This window comes from Labrus bergylta, chromosome 17, assembly GCF_963930695.1.
Source record: "Labrus bergylta chromosome 17, fLabBer1.1, whole genome shotgun sequence".
Classification (NCBI taxonomy): domain Eukaryota; kingdom Metazoa; phylum Chordata; class Actinopteri; order Labriformes; family Labridae; genus Labrus; species Labrus bergylta.
Genome location: NC_089211.1, coordinates 14,166,013 through 14,183,466, shown reverse-complemented (window position 1 = coordinate 14,183,466; position 17,454 = coordinate 14,166,013). Strand labels below are relative to the sequence as shown.

General features: G+C 40.0%; 1 protein-coding gene across 2 annotated transcripts; it reads left to right on the top strand.

Moving 5' to 3' along the window:
- The first annotated feature begins 693 nt into the window (after window positions 1–693).
- Window positions 694–17,342, top strand: dgcr2 (DiGeorge syndrome critical region gene 2). Of its 2 annotated transcripts, XM_020629870.3 has the most exons (11): window positions 694–1,122; window positions 8,177–8,209; window positions 10,089–10,211; window positions 12,361–12,447; window positions 12,557–12,767; window positions 13,164–13,240; window positions 13,324–13,506; window positions 13,595–13,798; window positions 14,193–14,345; window positions 14,726–14,962; window positions 15,053–17,342. In XM_020629870.3, the coding sequence occupies exons 1-11, from the start codon at window positions 1,041–1,043 to the stop codon at window positions 15,277–15,279; spliced, it is 1,617 nt and encodes a 538-aa protein (XP_020485526.2). In that variant the 5' UTR covers window positions 694–1,040; the 3' UTR covers window positions 15,280–17,342. The 2 variants fall into 2 exon arrangements, with proteins under 2 accessions (XP_020485526.2, XP_065821885.1); XM_065965813.1 differs by lacking the exon at window positions 8,177–8,209 and having other exon boundaries at window positions 695–1,122.
- Window positions 17,343–17,454: the final 112 nt, after the last annotated feature.

The window sequence follows — 17,454 nt, the reverse complement described above, 5'->3', positions numbered from 1 at the left end:
GGGGGTGTTCCCTTCTGGCTCTTTTATTGCCAAATGGTATTTGTTTTGAATAAATCAAAACAGATCCTTCAACTTGATCTCTTAGGGAGGGCTGCAGAAGTCAAAGGTCAGTGTTTTCATAACACAACATAAATAATGAGTACTACTAAGTGTACAACTTCACATTTTAACATAGTTAATGTTTAACGCTTGAAGAGAAAGTGTGTCATTCCACACCTAGTGGGCAGTGTGTTGTACTCAAACCACTAATGTGTGACAAAAGTAAACAATGACATTTCCTAGACACGTGCTGTCTCACAAGGTCAAATAGGTCAGACGGTCCCAGTGAGGGAAGGCCATAAACACTGGTTAATGTCAATGTGGGATCTTGAGATATCGCTGCATTTCAAATAAATGGAATCAGTCTTCATCAAAGTCCTTTAATATGCGCAACTAACGGAACTTTACACCACCCAGTGTTGCCGGCAACTTGCATAACGCTGCGAAGACTGAAACAGTCTGTTGACATCCGCTCAGTACAGCACAGCGCTAATATTTTTGGGCGAGATTCATCACGTAATAATCTCAAAAGGGCAAACACACTGGTTTATCGTGTGTCACGCCGAGTGTAATCTACTAAACTCCGCCCGCCCCCCTCCTCCTCCCCCCTCCCCTCCTCAGGCTCCTCCAGCTGATATCCGGTGCGTTTCCATGTTTGGGGATTGTTGGGATTGTTGTGATGGGGGAGGCCGCAGCCATCTTGGATCAGCGCCGCTCCACACCGAGCAGCAGGAGAGGACGGGCGACGTTAACGGGAGAGACCAGCTAGCTGTGTGAACGTCAGCTTACTCGGGCAGATTTAACAACAAATCTGTGTTGCTGAACATGTCTTTGGACTCGCGGTGTTTATCGCTCTTAAATTGCGCTTCGAGTGCGTAAGAAATGGGTACAAAGTGCTCCGAGTGGTTAACGTTATAAATCCGGAGAGAGGGCGGGCGACAGATCCTCGGTATATCTTTTAACATTTCTTGAATAGAGGAGTTACTATGAATGGAGGATAAATGTTGCCAAAGGCTGACAGCAGCAGTTTCGTGCTCTTCTCTCTTCTCTTCGTCCTCACGGTAACGGACCCACCACGGACAGGTAAATACATCTACATTGTGTGTTTTTTTTTGTTTTGGGGGGGGGGGGGGGTCTTTTTGCGTACATTCCCGAGGGCACGTCTCTGTCTCTGAAGAAAGGGGGGGGGGACAAGAGATTACAGCTGGAAACAGAAAGCGGCAGGTCAGGCGGAAAGGCCTGCTAGATAAAGAGGAGGACTGTGTGCTAATACTGGACCGTGTGCATCGCTTTCTCAGTGTCGCCACTTTCGCAGTACATTTTTATTTTATTTTTTTAAGTGGGATTACTTTGACCAATTTTCGCTGCAAATTGAACAACAAACACGTGAATAAATGCAGCAAAATATCAAAAATAATTATTGTGTTAAATGATAATTGAACCGTAATTGACACGGCTGTAAGGGGGGAAATTATGCTTCCTATAATTATCCTGACAGACAATCTGCTGCAACTGCCCAAGAGACGAAAAGCTGCAGACTATTTCTAAGAAAAAGTAGAAGATCTCTGCAGAAATTCTACTGAATATATATATATATATATTTTTTTTTTCAGAGGACTTGATTTTAAACTACAGACCCCCCTCCCCCCCCTCAAACTATGAAACACACCTTTCAACTATGTGTCTGAAGAAATGCACAGAGGACTGAAGAAATCTCGTTTTGTGGCTACTTGTTATGTTCTAAGTTTTTCTTAGGATAAATGTAAAATTCAGTGTCCACACTTTATTTCATCTTTTTTTGTTTATTTTATTTTTGACACACATTTTGGTGCACAAAGGTGTCTTTCTTAGCTCATGTTAAATGGGGGGGGAAAAAGAGGTGTGCAAACATTTGAATCCCCCCCCTCCAAGAAAAAAAGAACCACGTTTGTGTTTTAGTCAGTGTGTCTGCTGAACTGTTTTCATATGAAATGCATGTTAGAGATGCATGCTCCTGCATCACTAATGCTGCCTCACATTGAGTCACACTGAAACATGCCAGCAGAAGACGACAGTCATTTCGTTTTTATCGCACTTTCTGTGTGATTAGATAAGCAAATGCTTTGGACCGCTTGACCCTAAAAATCAATAAATGGTGATTCAGTTTAATTTACTATTTATATCTCCCACTTGAAACTCTTTTGTCTTGTGCCACATATATTGCAGGCAATTTATAACATAACCATACAAAACCCCTCACAAGGGAAAACCCTGTTAGTGCTTAAAATAGCAGCGTTACGGGCACACTGAAGTCCTCCTCAGGTAATTGTCTTTGACACAAAATGCCAGTGTTATATGAACCAAACGAGGACATTATTTTACCTAATTTGTCTCAATTGGAAGCTTGTACTCGTGCTGTGAATGCAAATGCTTCCAGAGCTCTTTTCTGGGTACATTTTTAAGCAGCAAGAGGACAAATGCATCTTGGGATCCTGACAATTGTGTGGATAAGAGAAACTGTTATCAATTCAAGTCATGGATAAACACGCTATTGTTTGGCTTAATCCAAAGAAGCAACAAGAATCCTGCCCAGAAAATGCATTACACACAGCACTGCATCCCTCCTCTTGTGTATTTGTCTAGAGGGTTGGTTCTTAAGCTGACATTAAGTTCATATCAGGGTGCTCTCTGAGGTTAATTTGTACTTAATTGCACAATGAAATCAACTGTTATCAGTTATCTTCCCAGTGGTTGAGTCATTATTTAATCTTGTGTTGAAGAGTGGCACAGGTTTTGTTAGAAACTCAAACGTTAGGCTATCTGTGTCAAATGCGTTTGAATCAAATACTTCCTCACATACTTTTCCACTTTGTGTGTATTCACCTTGTTGGGGGGATATTGTTGCTTTCATGCACATGTTTCTGTTGTTGAGCATCGTGCTGGTGCACATGGAAGCTCAGGCCTCCAAAACCTTGATGCCCACATGGCACTCACCTTTTAAAATAATCCAGTTTACTCGAACATAATTCAATTTTTGAAAACCAGGCAGCTGTGAACATGAAACACTTCAGGCACACAGGTAAGCTCGCAGCATCTCACAAAGTCTTTCAGTGTGACTTGACAAAGGTACCTGCATCATCACACGATCATTTCAGACTTTCTCTGAAGCTTTAGGAGTTGGTATCAAGTCACCCAACATGCTGCATCTGGCCTTGATAAATTCCGGACCTTTATAATTGGCTTACCTGATTTCCACACTCGTTCCACATCATGTTGTATCACGCAAGCCAGGTGTCTCCTAACAGGTGAAGACTGAATTCAGCTGTGCTCAAGTCACCTGTAGATGACAATATATATTTGTATAGACTCGCTATTTGGTGATAACTTTTTATCAGTTTTGTACAACTAGGTCGTGAATCTTACCAGTGTGCAGTGAAGTTGCAGGATTACACTCTCCATTCAGGGAAGGAGGTTGTGCATTTATTCCAAAATATGAATAGAATCTTTTCGATTACCAGTTTTCAGATGTATATTAAAATAATATGTAATAGCAGTACTGTGGTATTAAACACAGTGTTGTAGAAGTATTCAGAACATTAATGGATAGAAGTGGATACAAACACACATTACAAGGCAGTGCAATGGCATCACTGATAGCTCATATTTATGTCCTTTGGTGACTACCAATCTACAATGACATGTCTGTAGATGGATTGTACACCTTTCTATACTGTGGTTGTTTTTGAAACCGCCTACTATACTAGTAGTACGTACTGATTTGGCCAAAATGCAGTATGCAATCAAATGTGAGATCCGCAGTAAGCCAAAGATATCTTGTCATCACACCACCAATGATCTTTTCTGATTCTCCAAATTCTGACAATCAAAATGAACAACTTGTCAGTTCTTTTCTTCAGACCATAAATGGATGCTACTCCGTAGCGACGTTTGCCGTCAGATGGACTGTTGTTTACTTCCACATTCCAAGACTGGAAACTAGTTTAGCTGAGCCTGTCTGTCAAACTGCAAAATTACTACACACTATGTTGATAATAGTATGTGTACTATTTGAACTCTCAGCTGCATTTACAGCTGAGAGTTTATGTTTTCACTGATTTAGCTAAATATTAAGCCCTTTGCTTGGTTTGTACAAGAAGTACTCCGGTGAAGTTGGACGTTAGAATTGTAAATAAAATTTAGGTCCAAGCAACATTTTTCATCTCATATTTGCATAATGGTGTTTTGACAGCTTTCCTTAGATAAAAAGCAGTATTTTATAACTTTGATTACAGTATTACTGTATATTAAAATATAGTGAATCATACACTTTCATTGGGATTTGTGTTTTAGCACCACATTCTTGACAACATTGCCCTGTTTTAAGATGAGACAGCACAGCAGATATGGGTCACCGAAAGGCCACCAACCTCAGGCTAGACTGAGCTACTTCAGATACTGTGAAGCACCAGACAAAGTAGCACTGTCTGGTTGGACTCCTTAAGTGTGAACATACCAGGGACTCCAGAGACTGAAACACTTCATATTTACAGAAATAAAGAGGAACTACCAGTCTGCTGAACTTTCTGTGGGGTTTATAAACACTAGCAGCTGAGTCCATAAGTTCTCCATCAGATGATTGACAAGTCTACGGTTGAAGTTGACGGTTAACTTGCAGTGACCCAAATGTGTTGAGCATGAAATACAGCCAGAACTTCTCACAGTGATGTTATCGAATTACTTCCCCCCCAGTTTGTAAGTTATTGGGTTTCAGCAGAAGAGGAGAAACCCTCCAACAGTGACAGTTTTTTTTGGTCTTGATCAGCAGTTTACAGTTCAAAGAATGCAGAGTTATCATTTCCTGTTACAGAAGCGAGTGCTACACCCCGCCCTTTAACATATTTATGTCACCGGAAGAGTGAGACTTTTGAGCTTCACGTCTGAAACATTTTTGCAACCTCTTGCTCATGCTCCTACTCCTGTCCGGTAGTGTAGAGCAGTGTGTAAGTGTAAGTGAAGGGACTGAAAATGTTGAGAGGAGAATACTGACAGTGTGACAGAGCCGAGAGGTTTCAGTCAGGCTTAATAAATGTATGACAGCAGAAAGTTGTGTACTAGCACATGGATAGTGCTTCATTTTCAGCAGGTCAGGATCGTTGTTTGCTTTAGTTTTTGATTCCTGGAACACATTCAATACTTAAATAAATTGCTAAGAATTGATTACATTATTGTTTTTATCAGACTATATACTACTGATCCAATTCTTGGAAACCAGTTATGAGTGACACATTCATTTCCAACCCCCAAATTGCTTTTTTTACATAACCAAACAGGCCTTGTTTTTAGCATGGAGGCCTTTCACCCACACTGTAAAGAGACATGTATTGGTTTTAAATGTAAGCTGGCTGAACAAATAACAAATGAATGCCCATAGCCACTCTTTGCTTTTAACACGGAGCCTCGGAGATGAAGCAGTGTTTTCACAGGGCCGGTTGACTGTGCTGATACTTCAGGAGCACTGAGTCAGGGCAGTCTCATAGTCTTTATTGTATTTTCCTCCGGGTTATGTAAGAGATGCAGAGGCTTTTCATTTCTCAGAGTAGCCGGCATTCACTCATTTCTAGAAAACATTTAATGCTTGTGGGAAGAATAGCTTCAATACGAGATGATATAACCCTGTTTTTCTTTTTTCATGGCCTTCGTATAGAAAAAAAGGCTAAATTATTTTTCAACCCTTTTACGAAGCAAATTCACAGCCTGCATGTCAAACCTACTGAGCATCAGGCATTCTGTCTGTCATTGCTGGGCTTTCTAGCCCGTCCAAAATCAAAACCTCCAAACCAAGTATCTTTACTAAAAATATCTCCCTTATGAAATCCTCCCCAAACCAGAAGGGACAGAAGAGCTTTCAGGCAGCTGCAGACCACAGTCCTTTCAGATATACTCCATCCCATTCAGCAGGCAGTTCAGATCATTATTAGGGACATGTACTCCCGATTGAAGTTGTTATAGATGGAGGCTTTTCTTGCTTGCACCATGTAATATCTGATAACCCCAAAGTTAGGGGCCAGTGGTAGCTGAATAAATTCTACTTTTGAAGATTTCTCCTGCAGTACTTCTCAGGAAGAATGAATACTGATGAAGACTGTTCAGACAGCAAAGCAGCTTTATTCAAACCACAGGCAGCAGAAAGCGCAAATCAAGCGTGGATTTTTTTGGTCAAGAGCTCATGCAGAGACAGCTTGAAAAGTGTAGTTCAGCTATATTTTAAATACACGACCCCAGCTGGATTTGGCTCTGCATTTGTTGCATCCCTTAGCAGTTTGTACCTTTTTTTTTTCCAAGGAAAAAGCTCTGCATTTCTTCTGATGAAGTTGTTCACAGCTCATAAACAAAGCGTTATTCTTCATGGGAATTTGGAAGAAGGATGATATTAGATAGATGTTATTTTCACATAAACTTTAATATGCCTAAAAGCAATACAAACCTCAATCTTTTAGAACCATGCACACGTTTTTAACCTGGTCTATCCACAACCAGATATTCTGTCTAAACATTAAGCATTAATTATTAACATCACACATCCTCTCTAATGCGTTTGGATACACGGCCTCTAATGTTATCCATCAGTTTGACACATATTCAGGCTCAGTGGGACAAATGAGAATGGATCCTGCCCCAGGAGAGCCACAGGCCTGTAATGCATCTCAATCCACTTAGCATTAACTAAGACGAGGTGACGTCTGCTCTTGGCAGAGCGAAGAAGACCTGTTTTGAGGTCAGCCTTATCAGATAGGTCAACTTCTTTCAAGTGAGGCTTTATTTGCATGTTTTTATCTTGCTGTGTCTTTTACAGACAACAACTCCACACTTCAGTCCACTGAGGAAATTGTTCGGGCCTTCAGCAAAAAAATGTATCATGTTTAGGTGGTTAGCTGGTTTTGATTGTAAACGAAACAGGGTTCTAAATGGAGGGGAAACACAGGGTGATTTACAATACAATATGATATGAATTGATACATGGCCCATGCGTGTATCGCAAAACAATCGTAATTTTTGATGCTGTTTGACGTTATTGCCTGTCTTCATCTTCTTCTTTTTATCCCATTGTTTTTTTCTTCTTTGGCATATTAACTTTATCTCCCTTTACCGTCATTCATTTCTCAAGTGTCAGTGTGAGGAGTCAGGAAGTGGTGAGTCAAAATTGGCTGGGGACTCTGCTTAGGGCTTCGCTTTTCTGTATTAAAATATTGATTTTTGGCAACAGCGGTTTCATGATTGCATCAAACAAGTCAGGACAATGATATATTGCTGTTTCAATATTTTGTCCCCCCTTACCCTTACTCTTTCATATTTTATGAACCTACATCAGGACTAGTAAGCAGGAGGTTGTACAAAATGAGGTCAGACTTGCTGATGAAAGTTGGTTGTGACCTTTTTTTTGTTACAGTAAATATAAAAAGATTACCTCTAATATTATGTAAGATTCCTGGTTTTTGAAAGTAATAATAAATCATTGTGTTTTCTGGGTTCAAATAGTTTTGAAATTCTCACTGCGGTTGAGTGGTTTTCTTAAGACAAAGCTGTTGTTGAGGCTTTACAGGGGTTGTAAATAAGAAAACCTTCAATACGATCCGGTCGTGAAAAGAAAATCTTTCCTGAGAGCCTGTCCAAGCAACATGCCCACTTTTTTTTTTTTAATTTAGTTCAGGCGAATCATCAACTTGTGAAGAAATCTGAACTTAAGTACAAGCAAAGGCATGTTTTTAATCACCGTCTCGTCTACACCATGTAGGTGGTGGTACTGTAAGACTAGCTTGTTCAGGTTGATGTCACCTGGCTTGTTGTGTACACACATGGAACAATAGTCCCTTGAAATAGCTCCTGGCCTTGTTTTGTTTTTAAAGTAAAAATAGTGCAGCCATTTTTGTCAGGTGAGTGGGTGGTCCAGCTCCATTGTAGGCAAACACAACCACCTGTATCCAAGAAACAGATGGTAGGGTGTATATGGACCCACTACTGGGCAAGCAACTGGGGGAATCAGGGAGCCCTGCCAAATACCAGAGAACTGTTAACAGTGTACATAATAGATTTCCTTACAGGGGGACATACTAAGCAGAACAAACAGGATGGTCACTGTTATTGTTTCTATTCTTTTCAGGTCCACGGGTAGCTCTGGCAAGATTATTGTCAGGTAAGCAAGCAGTGTATGTGTTAGTATAGTGGCTGTGTCTAGTGGTTTTATTACGTTATATTAGCAGTTCCTTCAGTTTGAACCCTGACCTTTAAATACTTAAACATGGTGAACCTGCCTTTTAAAAACATTCAGCTATTTTATTCTTTACATTTCTTTTACAAGTTGTTAAAATAGAACGAAAGTAATCCCCTATTCTTCTGTAAACATCAACATTGCTGGGACCTTCTTGAGTTTGCTTATAGACCTTTTAATCACATGATCGAATCAGGACACATGCAGCTCTGATGCTGAAGCGTCCCTTATGTTGATCACATGCAGTATGGAGACCCACTTAGTGCAGATGGGGATGCTGACAGATACAAAGAGACAAAAGAAACCCATAGAAAATGTGATGTGTGTGTGTGTGTGTGTGTGTGTGTGTGTCTGCTGGAGGTCTAAATGAGGCTCCTTCTCTCCTCATGCTGTCATAACTGAAATGTTGCTCAATGACAACTTTACAATAGATTCTGTTGTTCTCTTAAAAGTGGTTGGAGTCTTGTGAATATGTAGGATTCTCTGAGAGGATCTGTGCTTTCAGTTATCAAGTCCTGAGGCTTTTTTTTTTTTTTTTTTTCTCTACGGCTTCAATGTTTGTTTCGTCCCACTTGACTTTCTCAGTATGTTGTATCTGTCAGTGAGTGGCCTGGTTGACAGATATTGCATTTATATTTTAAGATAGTTGTTCTTGTGTGTCATTTGATTGAACTTTGTCTCACCAGAAACCATCAGGAAGAACTTAAAAAAGTCTGTCCATTTATTAAGATTGTCAAACATGTAAATACAGAAAGGGAGAGCAACAGTGGTTCATTCAAATTCACAGCTCGGCAAATCCTGACATTTCTCCAGTCGTTTTAGCGTCTCATAAAGATGCAAAGGTTAATTGCGCGACCCTCACAAACACAGAGAGCAGGGGGGGTTACAACTGTGTAAATGACAGAGATACAAACATTTGTGAAATTTAGAAACAGTAACTTTTTAGTTCGCTGGCAATCTTTGGTGATGCAAAGAAGAAATAACCCATTGTTAGTGACTTTTTTTTGCCATGATATCGAAATAGGTACTGATGTTATTTTATTTTTTCATATCATTATCATATCATTTGGAAGTTTAAAACTGGTATCATGATAAGCCTAGTGTGTATATTATAGTTATTATGATGCATGTTGTTCCACACCAGAGCAGAGTCCCATACCTGTATTGATGTAACATTATTGTTGACAATGCTACATTGCCTGTCTCAAGTTACACCCTTGGAAAACATGGCCACATACATACACACATAAACGTGCCATGTAACTGTCTTTTTATGTATTTTATTTTGGTAAGTCATAACTGAGAAGATAATGAATAACAAAGATGGAGCTTTTTGAGACATTTCACCATTCTGCGTTTGCTGAACATTGTTTGAGTGACGTGATTTTTTGACATCAAACCATTTGGTTTTGAGGTTTTACAAGTTTTGATTAATGGGCCTGTTTGTACTCAAGAGGAAGATACTTTTTTATTATGCTCCTGTTACTAACCTTGTAAATGATGAATACTCATTGCTTTGCTGAAAAACAGCCATGCTGAGAAAACATTAGTGACATATTCTGTCTGCAGCATCATATAGCATGAAGTGATTTTAGCTCTGACTAACTCTATACTGACACCACATTGTTGTTTCTTATTATTGTTCCATCCGAAGTCAACTGAATAGCTTACATTGAAATTGGAACAACTCTAGGACTCAACTTGTCCACTGCTTGACTCTAATTCTGAACGTGTTTTTTCTTGTTTGGGAAAGGGCTCCGCTTTGTGCAGGTTTGACCACGCAAACTCTCTTGTTGTGTTACAGAGCAGCGCTGCAGCCCCGGGCAGTTCGCCTGCCGCAGTGGGAAGATGCAGTGTATCCCGATGTCCTGGCAGTGTGACGGCTGGACAGCGTGCGAGGACAAGAGTGATGAGATGGACTGTCCTCGTGAGTTTTGCTCACTTGAGCCTTTTTGACACCCACTCTGTTACCTAACAATCATAAGATGATTTCTGCAAAGACTAGCAAAAACAAAAAACTTCTACACACGCACAAACCAACCACACATTGGACATCTCTTATTACTGGTTTGAATGCTCTAAGCATGAATTAGAGAAAAAGAACTAATGTCCAATTGAGCAATATTCAGCGATGCTCAGTGAGGCATGTGGACATCATATGAACAAAGGAAGGGCCTTAACACATTTGCACAGTAAAACCCTCAAACTCAATTCAATCCAGATGATTTGTTTAACCACAAGGCTTAGACGTGATGTTAGTCGGCCGATATCCACCACAGTAAATCCATTAGCTGCTGACTGACAGCATCAGATGGCAGAGGGAGGCAGAGTTAAATTCTGAGTGGCTGCACATGTGTCTCTGTTTTTGTTTACTGCTTGTTGATCTCTTCAAAACACAGCAGAAATGTTGCAGCAGCAGTTAATCCTTTGACCGAAATCCTTTTGTTTTCCGCTCTTAAACCCAGAGAGACCTTATCCCCAGATTTCTGACTGCATAATAGGAATTATTGAAAGGATTGAGTTCAGCATGTGACCCTGGTACAGAAGTGGTAATGCTTACTTTTGTGGAAATGCTGCTGGCATGTTAACAACACTGTATCCTGATTGAACTTTCACAGTGGACTGTGTTCATCAAAACACATTTTTTTAAACATGCATTAAAGGAAGGAAATGGGAACAGCACTGGAAGCGTCTTTATTGAACAATATAATGTAATTAACTACAAATCTATGTATAGGCTTCTCAAATAAGGCTCTCATGCCATGATTTGTCCTCTTCCTTATGTTCTAAGTGGCTGTAGCATCGTACAGAATGAAATAAAAAACCCAACAATCAACATCATGCCTCAGTGAGGGTTCACTGTAAACTAGATTAACAGAATGCATGGAAATCAGTGTTCCAGGATGGGATTAGCTCTTTCTTTAATTGAATACAGTCAAAGGTTGAGCGATCTGTCTCACTAACACCAGCAAAACACTACAAAAGGAAAGTGCTCAATCATGTAAACTCAGTGCAGGTTAAAGAGGAGAAGGTTGAAGCTGTTATATGGATAACTAACTAGCAACGAACATATAGCAGACTCTACAAATATTAACCAGCCTGCAAAAAAAGACACTTGTTACCATAACGGTTGTGTCTGAAGACAAGTAATGCAATTTAAAGTTGAAATAACAACAGAATGTTTAAAAAACATATGCTTGATGTTACAGATTCACAACATTGAAAGTGATTGTTTTTTTCCCCTTATGTATCCAAAGTGAAGGGAACTTCTGATATGCCAGGTTTTAATTTCATAGAAACATCAAGTGAACAATTAGTTTACTTTATTTTATCAGCTTAGTGTCCTCTGAAAATCACTTGACGTTTAAGCAATCAGCATGTGAGTAAGAATACATATCTTCTGTTCCCTTTTTTTATGCTGAGCTGTCTGACTTCTGTATGGGTGATGCTGTAAACTGAGAAACTCAAGTTTCCGAAGTTAGTGAGGTTGTATTGTTGGCTTTTAAGATACAGTAGATGACATTTCAGAATATAAACCATGCAGTCATTAGTATCTGGGTGATTATCAATATTTTAATTGTTACTTCATGTATTGGATTCATTCTCAGACTCCTTATAATAAAGTGTAGAATTTTCATTATGTACACAATGCTGGATTTTAGATTCAAATGGGCTTTTATAACATTTAAAAAAGGATACTAACGTGTGTGCTAGAATGTAAACTGGTTCTGCTGTTATGTTCTTATCAGTATCTACCTTGACATTTTGGAGATGCAGACAAAACTGTTTGTAAATTCATGTCATCAGTAAAGAACCTCGAAACAGTAGGAAATGTTAATCCAAAGCTCATGAGGTTAAAAACTGTAGGAGACCTAGAAATGTACCAGGAGGAATGCCATTAGTAGACCATACAGTCTGTGGACCTTTTTTTTTTTTTTTTTTTTTTAATGTAAACTTGTATCTTACTGGTTTTATTTTAATCAAAAAGGCTTTTGTGCACGTATAATTTAGACTTGAAGGAAGTAAAACAAAAACAAAAAATCACACATGTTGACCTAGAGTCTTTTGTTTTGCAGCTATCAAGGAGGAGAGGTTTCGTTTTGGTAACGGATATGACCAGGTAGAAGACGTCATAGGTGTGGCTCAGCCTGTGCGCTTCAACAGTAAGAATCTCGTTTTATTTTGGCTGCTTATAAAGTCTTTGAATCTGCATTATAACCCAGGTTTTATCACACCACAATCCTGAAACTGTTATTTTTTTTCTGTCTACAGAGAAATGCCCCAGTGGGTGGCACCACTACGAGAAGACAGCCAGCTGCTACAAAGTGTACCTGAGGAATGAGAATTACTGGCAGGCCGTGGATACTTGTCAGAAAGTCAACGGCTCTTTGGCCACATTTGGTACCAACGAGGAGCTGCAGTTCATACTGAAGATCGAGGTTGATTTTGATGACAAAGTCTGTGAGCGCAGAGACCAGTGCAAGTAAGTTTTTACTCTCTTAATGTTTAAAGCTTCTGATGGTTAACAAGGTCTGATTTACTTAAGTGCATTTTTTATTTTGTTTCAAAATTCTTCTCACAAAAACAAACACTTTTTTAAATGAGTGTTAAGAGTGCTGCTCTTTCTTTGGTTGTTTATTTACCATTCATTTACAGAGAAAAGCTGATTTTTATTTTATTTATTATTATTATTAAACCTATATTTGTCCGTGGCTGACATATTTTGTTAGCAAAAAATAACATATACTTATTTCGGGCTCTGCTGTGGGGGTAATGACAGTGCTCTGTTATGTGTTGCAGGCCCTCTAGTGGCCAATTGTGGTAGTTAAGTGTAGGAGTTTCAGAGGTAAAGTTAAACATTTTGGTGATTTGCTTTCAGGTTTTGGGTGGGGTACCAGTATGTGATCACCAATCAGAACAACTCCCTGGAGGGCCGCTGGGAGGTGGCATACAAAGGTATTTATCTGCTCCTTTAGAAGCTCATATGTTCTTCATCAATCATTGAAATGCTTAAAGATTGTCTTTTTTTCTCTCATCAGGGTCGATGCAGGTGTTTCTGCCACCTGAGGGTCTAACCAATTTTGGGGAGGCGTCTCCCACTCAAGACAACGTCTTCTGTGCCCAGCTGCAGCGCTTTCAAATTAAAAGCATGAATGAACGAGGCCTGCACAGCTGGCACGCTGAGAACTGTTATAAGAAGTTTCCCTTTCTCTGCAAGAGGAGTGAGTGCTGAAATTTTAATTTGATAATCGATCTGAAATGTTCCTGTCATTTTCTGAACTATATATTGATGTTATATGTCATTTGTAGGGCAAACGTGTGTGGATATTAAAGATAACGTCGTAAACGAGGGCTACTACTTCACGCCTAAGGGTGACGACCCGTGTCTGAGCTGCACATGTCACGACGGGGAGCCTGAGATGTGTGTGGCAGCTCTGTGTGAGCGTCCGCAGGGCTGCCAGCACTTCCGCAAGGATCCTAAAGAGTGCTGCAAGTTCACCTGCCTGGACCCAGGTACTGCCAGTCTGCCACGCCTCAATGATTAGAACCTTGCAAAAAAAAGATTTGACATTTAAACATTAAGCCAATAGTTTGTGTAAGTTGCTGCAGAGATATTTACATGGAGGGATTTTCATGTCAGTGCTCTCGTTCCCACTTGTTGGAGATTTAATTTACATTAATTTATGTTTTATTTTGGTTTACTTTCTTTCAGCCACGGCATATCATTTCACTGTGTGCAAAAAAATAACATATACTTTATCGATTTTCTTAAATTGAGCCATAAAGACAAATTCAATAAGCCTGCTCTCCTAAATATGCATCACTAATCAGATCACTTGATCAATTTAAACCCATGAACATGAATTAGCTCATATCCCTGTTTTTGTCTCGTCCTTTCTCTCCTCAGATGGCAACAGTCTGTTCGACTCTATGGCAAGCGGGATGAGGCTGATCGTCAGCTGCATCTCATCCTTCCTCATCCTCTCGCTGCTGCTCTTCATGGTGCACAGACTCCGGCAGCGGAGACGTGAACGCATCGAAACTCTGATTGGAGGAAACTGTGAGTGTTATGCCTGTTGGACACACACATCTCTCCAAACCATGATCTCTTGCTTATGTAATGAGGCTTTCTTTATCATAATTAGTGTCAGTTCATTTGACTGCAGCAATTAATTTCAAGCCCTGTGATACACTGAGCTGCACTTATAGCAACATTTGAGAACCCTTTGTAGTTTTAGGATGTTAAGGAAAATAAATGTTTTACTTTAAAACATAGCCTTTTTTATTTATTTTTAAAACCCTCTCCTTTTTCTTGCTAATTCAGTTTGTCTGTTAATGAAAGTGTCCTCGTTTTGTGGATGTATTTTTGGTGCACTTCTGCACTGATTTTTCATCTTCGTGCCTGCTTTTGTTTTTTCTTTTTTTCTTTTTTTTGCACAGTGCACCACTTTAACCTTGGAAGACGAGTCCCAGGCTTTGACTACGGCCCGGATGCCTTTGGCACAGGCCTCACTCCCCTGCATCTCTCTGATGACGGAGAGGGAGGCGCTTTCCATTTCCAAGAGCCTCCCCCACCGTATGCAGCCTACAAATACCCCGACATCCAGCACCCTGACGACCCCCCTCCTCCATACGAAGCCTCCATCAACCCAGACAGCTTACTCTACGTGGACCTAGGTACAAACTTGTTCAATTTTTTTGGTCGTACCTTAATGTTTACAGAGTCACGCTCTGGTCTTCATGTCCTCTCTTTGATTTTTACTTCAGGACACAGTGGTGTTGCCTTGGTGCCAAGCCAGATGAACACTATGGTAGACGGGATGCATGCCGATATTCCCAACGCCTCCCGTCCTGTGTCAAACATGGCACCATCATCTCAGGAGAGGGAGGACTCCATAGATAGCAGCACCCTCCTTGTGGGGCCCGACACCCCAACAGATGGCCTCGTACCCGCCTCCATGCCAGCAGACACCTCCCTCAGCACCGTGGTATAGGACTGTGGACTGACGATACAGAGCTGCATCGAGACATTACCTGCTGGTCGAGGAAGCCAGTGTGTGCACTCTGCAGCAGGAGAGGATGCAGCAGTCTGTTGTGTAGTTAAAGTTTGTACAGACATATCAGAGGCAGCACATTTTTTTAGAAGATGCAACAAAGCCAGGACGCCCTCTCTCTGGAGAATCTTCTACAGTCGGCCTTCTGAGAGTTTGTTTTTTTTAATGCTTCTGAAGGAGCAAAGAGGACCGTTTCTGTACAGAGAAAGTAAAACTATATCCAGGCAAAGAAGGCTGCGACCTTACTATTCACTTAGGGAAGCTTTTGAAACATCTCAGAGGTGTTCTGATTGGTCGGGAAGCCCTGATGTAAATACCCCTCAGGTCTGTGCGGCTCAAATTTGTTATACCTGTGTGTCAGAGTCCAGCACAAGGCAAAGAATGATGGACGGACAGCGAAGCCAGCAATTGTTCCCTTTGCGTCTTTGTTAGCATCATAGTGTCTTTCAGACGGATCGGAATGATCGCCAGGCTTCAATAATGTTTTCATCCAATCTGTCTCTCGGCATGTCCCAGATCACGATTTCTACTCGCTCATAAAAAGAACCTCCTGTCCCTTCACTTTCTTATGAGTCTGTTACATGAAGCGGTCTTCCAGGTTTATAGCGCATATTTGAAGCAAAAGCTGTTTTGTAATAAAGAGGTTTAACCTTACAAGAAGGTACAGTTAGTTTCCTACTGCAGGATTTTTACTAGGTAATGAGAACACAAGGCATTGTGTGTCAAGGATTGTGGTGGTACTTATAAATATCAGAGTCTGGTATTGTGTTCTTTATGATTATAATGTATGACTGCAGGCTGTAATCTTGATAGTTTTATTGTCCACTGATCAGTGAGCAAGCGCGATTAAGTGCATGTGTGAAGATTAGGGGTTGATATCCCGCTAATGAATTTGACAAAAATCAATTTATTTACAGAAGTGTTAACAATCATGAAGTTGTTGAATCATGCAAACAGTCCCGTTGTTGTTGCTTTATCATTAACTCTCCGCAGGATAGTTGTGTATTTGCTAACTGAACCATGTTTAGTGACTCAAAGCTCAATGTTTTGCACGTTCATCTCTTTATTAATTCAGGGTTTTTCTTCTTTTTTTTTTCTTTTTTTTTTTGAACTTTTGGAGATTAATCTGTCAGGTGTAACGTTTGGATGCTGCCCCTCCATCCCTGATGTGCTTATATGTACGATTGTGTTTCCTCAGCTACTGATGAAGATAATGTCGCTGACTGTAGCTGTGAGTCTTTTTCCTGTTTGGTGTTGTTGATGGGTCTGTTACTGTTCTGTTTATCAGTGGGTTCGCAGTTAAAAAAAAAAAAAAAAAAAAAAAAAAAGTTGAAATAAAGAAAAGTGGCAAAATGTTTAGACCTCTGATATGATGACAATCATTTGATTCACTCAAAGATGAGCTTTAAAAAGCCAGAAATATGTTTGGAATAGAGTCGACCCACAGCCACCAGCATTAAACAGCGTTTGATCTGCATAAAGAGCACCAGCTGAAAATGTGTCGCTATGACTGTGTACGTCTGTACTTCCTGTTTGAATGTACTGTATGTGTAGAAAACTTTTTTTTTGTGCTGAAACTTATTTTCCCCATTTTTTTTTCCCCCATTTTTTTTTTGGGGGGGGGGGGGGGGGGCTTTGACAATCCACAGAGGATTATCCAACCAACAAAAACTCAAATAGTGGAAAAAAAAGTTTGCATGTGTGTATAGGAAGAAGATGGTGTTCTGGTTTGATTTTAATTTTCTTTACCCATCAGCTTTGTTTGGTTTGATTTTATTTCTATTTTTTTTTTTTTTACTTTGGACCTGAGGTGCATGTTTATTTGTCGCTTGGCATGCTGAGAGAATTTTCTTTTTAAAAGCAACATTTTAAACTCGACACTCTGTCGTATATAGTAGGTTGAAATACTCCGTGTGCATCAAAGAATCCTGCCCATGACTGGAACAGCTGCAGTGACACAAGTTTCTGTGACGGTGTTACATCTCATTTTACTGGATTAGAAATGTTTTATGTATAACAAAACAAATACATTTCATTGTCTTATTTCATAGCCTTTAAACTTAAAGAATGCTTTATTTGCAGGGGTGGGAGGGAGGGCTTTTTTTTTATTATTAT